Source organism: Hesperophylax consimilis, chromosome 9 (assembly GCF_061612785.1).
Source record: "Hesperophylax consimilis isolate HC1 chromosome 9, BYU_Hcon_1.0, whole genome shotgun sequence".
NCBI lineage: Eukaryota > Metazoa > Arthropoda > Insecta > Trichoptera > Limnephilidae > Hesperophylax > Hesperophylax consimilis.
In genome coordinates this window covers 25,450,065-25,462,825 of record NC_142844.1, presented here as the reverse complement: position 1 = coordinate 25,462,825, position 12,761 = coordinate 25,450,065, and the positions used below count along the sequence as shown (strand labels likewise).

Below are 12,761 nucleotides of genomic sequence, written 5' to 3'. Positions count from 1 at the left end.
AAATTATGGTCAGATTAAAACTCGCTTTCATGGATTTTTTGCTGCTAGGCCCTATGTGTGCAAAAATTTACTTATCATTTAACCTTTACCTATCCATTTTTCTATCCATATAAAAACCATTACTGTATGTACTTATGTCGTATAACTTCGGTCATTTGAAATAAACTGGACGAATGAAAACTATCTACTGAGTAACGAATTCCCATTAACTAAGAAATCTACTGCTAATCAAAACTCAAGAAACTAAAGAACGCCACTGAAATTGTGTATTTTGACATAAAATTCGAGATTCTCCTCCCTTATCTATCAATGATTTCCTATAACAATACTTTCCCTATACCAATATCATCCCTATAATTTTCAACCAAATCGGTTTGAGAACTGTAACATTTTAAAATTACTTTTTTTTTTTTTTTTTTTAATTATTTTTTATTTTTAATAATATGTTTACATGGTACATAATTCATTTTACATATTGGGTCTTTTTACTACCCTTCCATTGAAAGCATTTGCTTGTGTACATCATTGTAGATACATTTTTATGTTCATCGGAACAGGCACAGCTCAAATTTTGGAATTTTATAAAAGCCAAAAGGAAGCGATTCCATAGCCGGTTCCATGGGAAAATAACATCGAGCGATCCAGAGGCATCAGTCACAGGGAAAAATCCGTGACAGGAATATCGTCGTACATGAAGTTGGGTTCATAATATAAATAAACCACTCACTGGTTCATATTGTTCATAAGTTGGAATTTTTTGATTTGGTTAGACCTTGTGACGGGCATGATCGAAATATTTTAATCGAAACAATCATACATTGGGTTTTTCACAACAATTACATACTCGAGGTGTTTTTTCTCAAAAACAGCGCCATAAATTTTATGAAATTATTATTATTGATAGCCTTCCCAATTTATTTAACGTCAGACAGCCATTAAGCCAGAAAGCTCAAACTAAATGTACCGGCGTCATAAATCCCAACCTAATTAAACAGCTAATATCTTTTTTTGTATTAGGCAATTCACCCTAAAAGCTAATATCTAATACCTAGCATTACCAACATTTGACAAATGCATATTAGGTAGTACGTAACACAATTAACCTATGGGACAGCTGGTTTATTTATGCTGTGGGAATAATATTTCGTTCTTCAAGCAAACCGAGCTATTTTTGACGTATCTCGGAATCGATTTAGATTTTCAAATGAATTCTGAGCAATAACCTGACTGCTGTGATGTCGAATGATTTGACATAATCGATTCCTAGTTCGATTTCGAATGATTTTTTAACAGAATCGATTTGTCCATGACAATGGATCGAAATATTTCGATGGCCAAAAAGATCGAATAATTATCGACGAGTCATCGATTTTGCCCATCTCTAAGTTAGACCCTTCGTTTTTAATTTGTTATTCGTAGTTTGGATATTTATCCCAAAATCTTGGACAAATTTCGTCTGGGAAAATTGGTCGGTAAATTTATCTTTTTGATAATAATATCAAAAATTATTCACGTGAAGTTTCGAAATTTTAAATTTTTTATAGAAATAAAATCTTCTGGGAAAATCGTAAATTTAAGCTCTGAACATTATTTCTTCCCTTGATATTATGCCACGACCAAAATTTTTCTGAAAAAAATTCTTCTGGGAAAATTTATTTTAAAACATTTTTTATTTTGTGAAATTATGAATTTGTTTTATAATATATCTTTTAATATTGGAAAATTTTATATCTGTAAATTTTTTTTCAGAAAAAAATATTTGGGAAGTTGTGTAAAGTTTTTGTAACTGAGAAATTCCAAGTTTTGTAAATTTTATCTTTTTCTCATTGGGATGCTGTTTGAAAAACGATTATTTTTATAAATAACAGAGGGCGCCACTTCCGTATACAACAATCAGTACTGTACAGAGTGGTTTATTTATGGTACTGTAGTCATTCAAATAATAATATACAGTTGATTATGCCATAATTTAAAAGGACAAAGATGAAAAAAAAGTTGGAAATCTTCAGCTAGAACAAATAATAATTTACCATTCTTTTTAAAATATACAAGGAATTTGACAACTTAATAATATTATGGTCTGGAAGGCTATTAAATAGAAGTGGAGCCTGGTACAAATAATGTCTTTGCCCAAATGAGGATTTGGGGTGAATTGCCATAAATTCAGACCACGGCCAATTCTTGTAGTATGAATTTGCTGCATTCTTTTCGCAAAACTAATATTGCTAAAAAATCTGCACAGCGTTTGAGTGATAGTTGTTTTAAATTCATGATATTACATTCCCTATAAAGTAACTGTGTAGGATTTCTAAATTTTCTCTTGCTCATACCTTTGAGAATCAGTTTTTGGGCAATATTAAGTGATTCTATTACAGTCTTCAGGCAGGAACCCATATATCTTCTCAATGTAATTGGTAATCCTCATCTGTTTTGGAAGCAATCGTGCATAAATTAGTAAACAACGAAAAATTATTATTCAAATTTTATTGTTAAATAAAAATTACACATCAATTATTTATTGTCCTACACAAAATATGGCAAATATTACAAAAAAAGTATTTAAAAAGTACTGTACAAAAATTATATAACTGTTAAAAGTTACACAACTAGTTTCCCTTACTAAAGTGTAAAATATTATTTATTATCGTAGAAAATGGCATAGTCATCAATCCATAAACGTTGGAGCCCTGTTTATAATACTTAATTTTATTGGCTTGATCAATAATACCGTTGCAATCAGCTTTATTATTTATTTTCAAAATGACTACAATGTACTACTTGATTGACTATGTTATTACAATAATATTCCTTTCAATTCCGTGCCGAATTATTAATTACACTTTAATTAATCATATTTGTGTACAATAAAAAATAGCAGTTATTAGTTTAGTGACTACAACTTCCATTAGCTATGCTTTGTACAAAGTAAATTTAATCTAAAAAAAGATTTAAAAAAAAAAAGTTATAACTTTTTGTGATTTTATGAAATTTATTACAATTTTAGTTTAAAAATGCCTAGAAAGACAAAACAATAATTGTGACCAATAAATAAATAAATCTTGTAAGGCGATAAATTATTAATTTGTAATGGTTAAAACATATTTTGATTTATTTGTTTTATTAATTTATGTTGATATTGTTAGTTGGATGTGAAATTACATTATGGATATAATTAAAAACTTTAGATATGCAGTTTGTAGATGCCGGCAAGGTAAAACTGATCTGGTCAAAAATAAAAAAAAAGTTATTTATTTAATTAATTATTTTGTTTGGAAGTTGAGTGAAAAATATTATGGCCTTAAAATGTATACCCTATGTCTTGGTCAAAAAATTAGCAGTAAAAAATATTTAACGGTTTGTGATGTTTTGTAAAAGGGTTCAGTGGAAAACTTTAGTCTTGATATTTTGCATGAGTGCCATTGTATAAGGCCAGGTAAGTCTGACACTATAACAGAAGAAAGTAATCATTCAGATTTCCGAATGCTATGATCAAATATTTAATGTTTTCAAAATCTGTATTACAAAATACAAAAAGGTTTTGAAACAAACATTTGTCTATCTAATTTGAATCAGCCGCCCAAAATTGCAAGTATTTTTAATATATTATGTTCTATAATATGTCAGAATGATAAAATTGACAGAATTTATTAATATTTAATAAATAGCCTTGGAAACGATGTCTGAAAAATATTTCAGAAGTATTTGTGTTTTTATTTTTGTTCTTGTTAATTATTTATTTTGGAATTTGTTGATTTCCTACTGACCCGTGGAAATGGACTTACTATCAACCGACATATGTATGACGTCACACGTACCCAGCCAGTTTTTGAGTGTTTGGCGGGCTTTAAAAAATACTTTTGACTTTGAAAATGACATTTATAAAAAAATTACTGTAAATGCTTAAATTGTTTCCTTTGTTTAATTAGTATTAAATTGTTCATTCATATAATATTATGTTGCTACTTAGGACGGGTTGTTTTGGAGAATTTGAACAATTCATCAATTTTCGGGGTTCTGTGAAAGTTCTGTTATTATATCATTATAGGCTAGTTGCGTGACAGAACAGAAATAATAACAGGACTTGAAAATTAACTTTGAAATTTGAAGAATTGTCCAAATTCTCCGAAACAACCGTCCTTAAACTTCCAGATACCAAAATTAATAATATGTACACATTTTAAAGATAATTTGGCCATCTCAGTAATACTGATAAACTGCTGTCAATAGTACAGCTGCCCCCAATTCACTTGGGGTATTATTGGTGTGAGAAACACATCTTATCTTTTACAATACATCTTGCTATTTAAATACATGCTTTGATTAGTTTCAGAGATCACCATATATTTTTTAAGCTCACCTTGAATCACGCTCAACGGACGAGGATTGATTATTCGTTTGAATAACTTAGCTTGACAAAAAAGTGAATTGATTATCCCTTAGAATCTATTCCTCGGTATAAAAATATATTAACTTATTATTTTGAACACCCGGGTAGTTAATATTTAGTGCTAAAGAACGACTGGATAGCAATATTGACACTATTAAAAATTACTCAAACCTGATAACACGTCAATCACTATGGGCTACAAAAATCCAGATTATTTTGCAGTCACAGTTGTAAAAACCATCCCAATAACATGTTTTTTGGCATGAGCCCAAGGAATAGAGAAATATGGAAATTTAGTGTTATTTTTTAACAAACAAATTGAAACACATTTGTTTTTTAAGTTACAAGATCATATTCATTAAAAATAGTCGGGCAAAACAAGAAAAAAAAATCCCAGAAAATGTCCAATTTAAACAAAGCTGTTTACTTTTAACACGTTGAACGCCATGTAGTTCACCGGTGACCTCATAACGAAAATCGTCATTTTTCTCCCATAGCGCCATGACGGTCACAGGTGACCGCAGCTAATTTTCTTGATTTTCATGGAAAATTTTGATAAAAAAAACAGGAATACGTTTTGATGGTCGCCGATGCCATCTGAGTATTTTTTTTTTTTTCAATTTTAAAATGGTAATGTTTCTTCATTTCCAGAATGGCGTTCAACATGTTAAATCTTTCTTGGTCACTGATCAGTACAACTAAAACTCTTAAAAAAAGGTAATATTATATAAATTATAAAAATAATTAGTCTTACATTTTATTATTTAGTCAAAAGCATTATGGATACAAAGTGTATCAACTATGGCTTTTCGAAATACAGTGTGTAGCTCCCTTTCTTTATATCACTTAATTTTATAATGCTATATACGAACATCAGCCACTCCTGAAGCACATTACATGACCATAAAAGAATATAAATTTCTCACTAGCAGTATGCATCTATGGCTAGAGGTTTGTACTCAAATTTAACATAGCAAATTGTTCCCTTAATGTCTAATTAAAGCTAAAGTAGTTGCAAAGATAAAATTAGATAAAGATTTACAAAGGATGAAAATGTTAAATGCATCGGTTACATAAAATACATAAAGTCTGTTCCAGAGCTCTATACAAACACAGGCGAGTGTTACGTGGCCTCCATGTGGCGGTGCACTGTGACTGGGGCCATGATGTTGTGTTTTCCGCAGGGGAGCACCGTCACGGGAAGGTCCGCTGCACTGCTACGGGGTGTGGACAGGCAGGGTGAGGGGCTGCCCCCCGCGCCTGGGGTTAGGAAGGGCTCCACCAGGGCAAAGGCCTGGTGCTCCGAGTCATCGTGGGGAGTCATGGTGGAGTATCCGTGATCTGACTCCCCGGCTGCATTTGGACGCCTGTAGCCTGTCAGCACCCTGTAAGGGGACACTGGAGCTACTGGCTCGTTGGCCAGCAGCAGTTTGTCTTGGTGTCCCGACCTCTCATCGTGAATATCGTCTTCAGAGTTCAAGTGGCTCATGCGAACCCCGGAACGAGGCCAAGGCTCTGGGACAGGAGCCACATAGGGCTCTGGTAGCTCTGCCGTCAAGTTCTGCTTATAGCAGTACACAGCCAAGGCGAGGATTAGACACAGTGCTACAATACAGCCTGCAATGGGCCCCACTGCGGAGTAAGCCGGGGACAGATCGTCTTGAGCCACCTGTCCCAAGGAGCCCTCTCCATAGGGCGTGGGACCCCCGAGCACCCCTCCAAAACAGGAGGTCTGGGCCCCGCAGAAGGGCAAGGACAGGCCACTCTCCCCGTCCCTGTCAAGCTGGCACCACTCACAGCCCAACACCCCAAGGCAGGCGGATCTACTGCCGTAGGACTCACATTGGAAGTTGAAGCAAGAATCGAGGTGGGATGCCATGTTATAGAAGTAGTGGTTCTTGCATGTGTTTTTCTCTGGCTGGAAGTCACACAAGGGGACAGCAGCTGGAGGAGTGGAGGACACTGGACAGGAGTGCTCCTCGGGGAGGGAGCACTCACAGGGGCACTCGCACTCACTTTGCTCCATGCGATTGCAGTTGAGACACAAACGGTCTACAACACTGCAAGGACAGAAGGCTCCTAAGTTACAGGAAGAGTTTACCATGCCCACAAAAGCATTGGTGCCGGGAATTGAGGATATATGATAGCGGGCACAATGTTCTCCATGGACGAGGTTTGTAAGAATTGTATCCAATGTGGTGTTGAACTCATAAAACCTTTGCACGGTTCCATCGGCGTAGTTCTTACATAGTTGCTTGCGCACAAATCCCCGATGGTTGAGCATATCATTGGCAATGAGTGATTCCTTGTGGGTCACGTGCTGTCGCTCCACAGGCCCCGACCGCGCCGGGTCCACTAGCCCGGGATGGGACAGGAGATAGCCTCGGTCATCCATGATAAAGCACTTGATGTTGTGTTCCACACAAGGCGGCAAGGAATCCAACAACATTTTGTAAAGATATCCCATTGACATATCCATGGATAAGACAATGGACGGTTTAGGACTTCTCGAGGTAGAGGTGGGGGCCTGCGAGACCGTGATTATGTACCCCGCTCCGCCAGCATCCAAGTGGGGAGGGGTAAGGACTAGTTTTCCCGGGTTGTGCAGGGCTCTCATAAACCAAGGTTTTCTATTCGGTTCAAAATCAGACTCCATTATTGACCCAGGGAACATGACAAGTACTCCGTGTTCAGAAGCCGCGTACCTCCTGACAATGTACTTATTGTAGGCCCCGTAGATGTGCTGCCTCTTGAAGTAACTCAGCATTGGATTCAAAATACCCACATCGTTCCGTATGTCCGATTTTAATCCAGGATTAGAGAGCAGTCTTGTGGAATCCTTCAAATAAGCCATGTAACTCTGCATTAAAGTGAGTGATATGTCTTTTCCATTCCTAATATCGTATAAATATTGGAAGGGAGACTGGAAGCTGGAAGGGCTGAGGTATAGAGTTCCCTTATGGATATTTGACACTTGCTGGAAGTGACGGCACAGCGGATAGTTAGAGGGCGGCTGCAGATCCATGCGGTGGTGCTGCAGCTCCCGGGCCACGCCCCCGGCCATCCTTGCGCCCTCCACCGGTCCCCTTTCGCCCGCCCACTGCTCCCACACCACACACACTACATACAGCTCCTTCACCCACTTCCAAGTGTATTTAGTTATGACGGCCCCACTCCCTACACTAAAAGACCCGCTGGAGTTATGCAACATGTTGTGTTTTACCAGATCAAATTGTTCTACAGGTTCCAAATGAGAAATGTCTATAAATCGAGGCTCTGACGAAATAACTTCAGGTCGAGGGTAGGTGGAATGGGCTATTACACTGCCTGAGAAGTTGATGATGAATGCTCGGTGTTTCCTGGAGAAAGAATTAAAGTAAATGATGTCCTCGGCCAGATCAGATAAATAGAGATCTAGTACAAGGAGGCCGAGAGACGCGACAGGCAGAACGAAGGGTATCAGCAGGTCTTTCTGGAGGGGCTCCCACAGCGGGGCCGCCGCATAGATCCCGACACTACCCACAGCCGCAGCTCCGGCCAAAGGGAGGCGCAGCATAAGGAGAGAGGCTATCTGACCCACTGTCACTGAACTGTTAAAAACAATCATAGACTCTCCGCAAAATACTTGTAAGTCATTGCAATTCATTGGTGTATTCCTGTCATTGATGAATACATCAGACTTTTCACCATCACTACCAACCTGTACATCACACCCAGTCACTATAGTATTGTCTCCAGTTTCTTTCCTTTTTCTCATCAGTTTGGTGATTTGGTCAATGTCGGAACTTAAATATGATTCTTTTCCAATATAAACAATGGAAATGTTCTGGTTATTTTGAAGAGGCGTAGTGATTTGGAAAACTGTTTCCATGGCTTCCGTCACGTTGGGAGACACGGCACTAGTTTCCACATTCGACAGGTACTTCAGCAGGGACTCCTTGTTTTTTTGTGATGCAGGTCCGATAGAGATAGTTTCATTAGTGCACTTTCCACTGAGGGGGGCGAGAACAGTGTTCCCCACCAACAGGAGTCCCACCGAGTCCCGGGGCTGCAGCAGGGCGAGGAGGTCGCGGACCAGGGCGCTGGCGAAGTGCGCCCTCTCGGGGCCCAGGCGCCCGTCCACCAGCAGCAGGAGCAGCTTGTCCTGGGACTGCAGGTGCTGGTGGAACAGCTTCCTGGAGTTGCTCCTGGCGCCGCACACTGGGTCTGTGCCAGCATCACGCACCGCCATATAGTACTGCCTTTTCACTTTAAAATTAAACTTTTTGGCAGCATTTTTTATGTACGACTTGAAATTGCTTTTGGGAATATTGAGAGTGACTTTATCACTTTTTATTTGTATATCCCTGAGGTGGTGGTGCGACTTTTTGTAAGAACTGAGAGGACAAGGATATGTGAAGGATTGCACATTAGAGTCATTGATGATATTCCTCTTCATTTCCAATAATATTTGTGTGGCTGTGTTGATCTTGGTTGCGAGTCTCTCAGAGATGGTGAGAACCAGGTCATCGTCAGAAATGGTTCGTGAGCTGGGGTGAAGCGAGTCCAGGATCCTCCCGAGGGTGGTGGCTCCCAGCTCCTCGCCGCTGGCTTCCTTGAACCGCTCGGCTAGTATGGCGGCAGCCTGACCAGTCATGCGTTTGCTCCTCGAGTCCCCTTCATTCGCGGTCTCACTCGAATTAACAGCGCCCCCCGATGTTGCTTGTGTCTTATACTCATCCTGCACTTCTGCGAGTGCAATCCCGCACATTAAATACACAATGAAAGCGTAAACCGCCCATGACACATTCCTTACAAGTGGATTCATCGATGTAATTAAAGGATTCCACAGTAAACTAAATCGCGATAGAAAATATAATAATCTTAAAAATCATACTGTCGAGATTTATTGCCGGGCGAGACTTATATGGAAACGTTTCGAATAGTAAAACATTGTCAAAATGTAGTGAATTAAGTCACTGACTAAACAACCAACTCAACTTCAACCATAGATATATCAGGCAACAAACTGTCAATCGAAATAGCGCTTCCATAGATAATTACTACAAAAATATTTTAAGGATGCGCATCGCGATTACTATTTTATGAATTCGAAAAATTAAAAATAATCGATTGAATTTCAATTTCCGTTATGATAAAACATATCAGATACGCACACACGTTTCATGATAACGTTTCGATTTTGCAAATTTTTAAACATAAAATCGTACGTACAAGCTTCTTTAATAATTAAGAATAATATGCAATGGTTGTGGATACTAAATTACTAAATAAACTAATTTTCGTACTCTTTTACATTAGTATATATCGAACAAATAGTAAAATCAATACGAACCAATACTACCGAACCGCTGAGCTATTTCATGGCTATTTCCAATTAAATTGTTGTCGACTACAATTATTTCTTATCAATACACTTCTTGCACCTAATTTAAAATTATTTAAAAAAAACTTATTTTTGCATATTTGGAACATTGACACGAGTGTCAAATGTATGTTAAAGTTGTTCATAGCAGCAAATACCCTACAATATTAATAATACGTCCAACTCCATTGAAATAGTGGCAATATCAAAAACTCTGGCCGCTGGAGGCGCTAGTATAGCATATTGACATGATATTGACTTTGACATTCCTTTCAATGGCGGTACATGAGTGGTTTATTTAAGTAAGTTGCATTTATTTAGTACTTGGGGGAGGTGTTTTGCGCTTTCTAAAAAAATTGTTAAATTGTTAAAAAAAGTAGTAAGTTCTGTGTGTGCAGTTTACGGATGTAATAATTACAAACACGGTGAGTGGTTTATTTATGCAAACACTCCAAAAATCGTTTTCCAAGATGCCAAATTTTTAAAGGATAGTTGTTGAAATATAATGTGAGTTTGTTAAATTCTTGCAAATAAAATGTCTTTGATTACATACAAAGTGGATTATACCATGAAGAATAAAATTATAAAATTTTCATGGTAAATTCAGCAAAGCTGTTAGTTCCGTGTACATTCTGTGTTCATATTGAGGTTATAAATCATTGCCAACTATTTAGTTGTTTTTTTTTACATTAACCCTTCACAGGAAGCCCTGGAAAAAATAATTCCCCTCAGAGCCTATGTCATCTTTGGGGTTGCTGTGTGGAAGATTTTTTTAAGGAAAGGAAGGAGAAGAAGTTCTGGGAAGGAACAAGGTATGAGGGGCGGGTAGGAATCTAGGCATCAGTGTGTCCAGGAGTGACGGACGAATGATCTATCCCTCAAAGGGTCTTCCCAAACCAGCCTCTCTCGATCTGGCAGGCTACGCAGCTAGTGGGCAGGCCCATTCCTAAAACCCCTCATCCGATGAACTCGGGCATCCCTGCTAAATCACCAAAACTAGCGAACCACTTGGAGTGACCTGTGGCAGAGGTGTTGGTTATCCAATAAATGGTTCCCGAGGCGGCGGTACCCAAACCTGCCTCCCAATGTTATTGTTCTGAATTTATTAATTGTAATACATTTTTATTAATATTTTGTTTGTAAAATTTATCATAATTATTAGTATTACCTTTCTGAACCATCAAAGACAGAGTTAATAGCCGCTTTAATATTTTTTATGCATGAGCAAAAAAGCAGTAAGGTAGTATGTGGGTTATCTATTTTTTCGTTTTCGATAATTTATTAACGTAAAATATTGTTATAATATATTATATTTTTTTTAATTTAATTAAAATCAAATTTACCTTTCTGAACCATCAAAGACAGAGTTAATAGCCGCTTTAATATTTTTTATGCATGAGCAAAAAAGCAGTAAGGTAGTATGTGGGTTATCTATTTTTTCGTTTTCGATAATTTATTAACGTAAAATATTGTTATAATATATTATATTTTTTTTAATTTAATTAAAATCAAATTTATTTTTGGTATTTGTTATTGTTACAGCTGTTTCGGCTTTCAAGGCCATATTCAAACTGTGGTTTTAACTACGTTTAGACGACTATAAAATATTATAGTTTATAAAATATATAATAAAATCCCCTCTCAGCTGAAACTGTGTGAATTGTCATCCTTCGGTCCAAGAGTGACAAAATGGTTGTTGGATCTTGGCAGGACTGATTCCGAAATGATACTAAAAAATGTAATTTGAAATCACGAACGCCTCTATATATCTTTATGTATCTTTTTTATGTATCTTTTTTATGTATCTTTTTTATATATCTTTTTATGTATCTTCGTTTTAACATACTTATTTTAACTAGTCTTAAATCCTGTATTCGTCTAGGTCGTCTAGGATAACTTGAAACTTGTAAATTTGACTGTCCTGAAACGGGAATCCTTCCTAGTTGGACAGTCAAAATCATAAAATGTGTAACGGACGTACTGCTCCGGGCTCGGCCGCAGTCACCCACGTTAAAATTATAAAATAAAATTCTATATTAAGAAATATGTAAATGTATAAAATTAAACTGTTATGACCTATGTCTAATTATTAAACTCTATGTATGAAATTATGTAAAAATGAAAATGTAAAATGTAAAAACAATAAATGAAACGTTGGAGCTTGGCTAGGGGACACGGGCAGAGAAGTATACTGGGAGAGCTGGTGGATACCATAATAGCATTTAATTCGGGCACGATTATGAGAATCGTGCCTACAGGAGAGGGAACGTTCGGCCCCGGCCCGAAGCAAAGGGCCGTGCGCCGTCATGGCGTGCGAGGTGATTTGCCGTCATTGAAGTGACCCACCGCTGTCCCACCCCGGTATAGGTGACTTATGGTCACCCCTTCGGAGTTCTCGTAAGATTCTAATTTTTTTGAATAAACGGCTCTACAATTAAAAGTGAAGTTAGACCTTCAATGTCCCCGCATACAGTGTTAGGAAGCGGTATGCAAGCGCTTACAGATACGTAACTACAATGGGTGTTATGATCAATGAATACTTCTCAATTTAAAACAAAAAGAACTAATAAAGCATAGAAAATACAGGACAATATTAGAAAGCGTGGAATTCGCAATCTTTTAACAAGAACAAAAAAGTAAAGAAAAAAGGACATATAGTACCAATGTATCAGCAACCTAAAGTAGAGAAGAGAGATAAGAAGTACATAAAGGTAGATAATAAGGAAGAAAAAGAGACATCTTCAGTAACCATCACGAATATCGTGTGGTCACCGAATTCAGGTGAGCTGTAAGCAAGAGAGAAAAAAAACATAAGAGAAAGGTGGTTCAATGCCTCGCAGCTGGCAGTCCCGAGGATGGATTGGTGGTGGTTGGGAAGACAAATGCAGGTCCAAGCACCGCGCCCCTAAGCCGACCTCGTGGTGGTGCCCAGAAGAAAGTATATGGGATGATAGGGATTAACCCTAATGACCCTAGGGGAGAAAAGCGTCAGGAAGTCGGAGGCAGGGC

At 37.5% G+C, this 12,761-nt stretch overlaps 1 protein-coding gene across 1 annotated transcript; it reads right to left on the bottom strand.

Moving 5' to 3' along the window:
* Positions 1 to 2,196: 2,196 nt before the first annotated feature.
* Positions 2,197 to 9,372, bottom strand: LOC149421111 (VWFA and cache domain-containing protein 1). The gene has a single exon (XM_089635812.1). It carries the CDS (start codon positions 9,192 to 9,194, stop codon positions 5,511 to 5,513), a length of 3,684 nt encoding a protein of 1,227 aa, XP_089491938.1. The 5' UTR covers positions 9,195 to 9,372; the 3' UTR covers positions 2,197 to 5,510.
* Between the last annotated feature and the right edge of the window lie 3,389 nt (positions 9,373 to 12,761).

Coding starts and splice junctions, on each gene's coding strand:
- LOC149421111 (XM_089635812.1), bottom strand. CDS start 9,194: ATGAATCCACTTGTAAGGAATGTGTCATGGGCGGTTTACGCTTTCATT.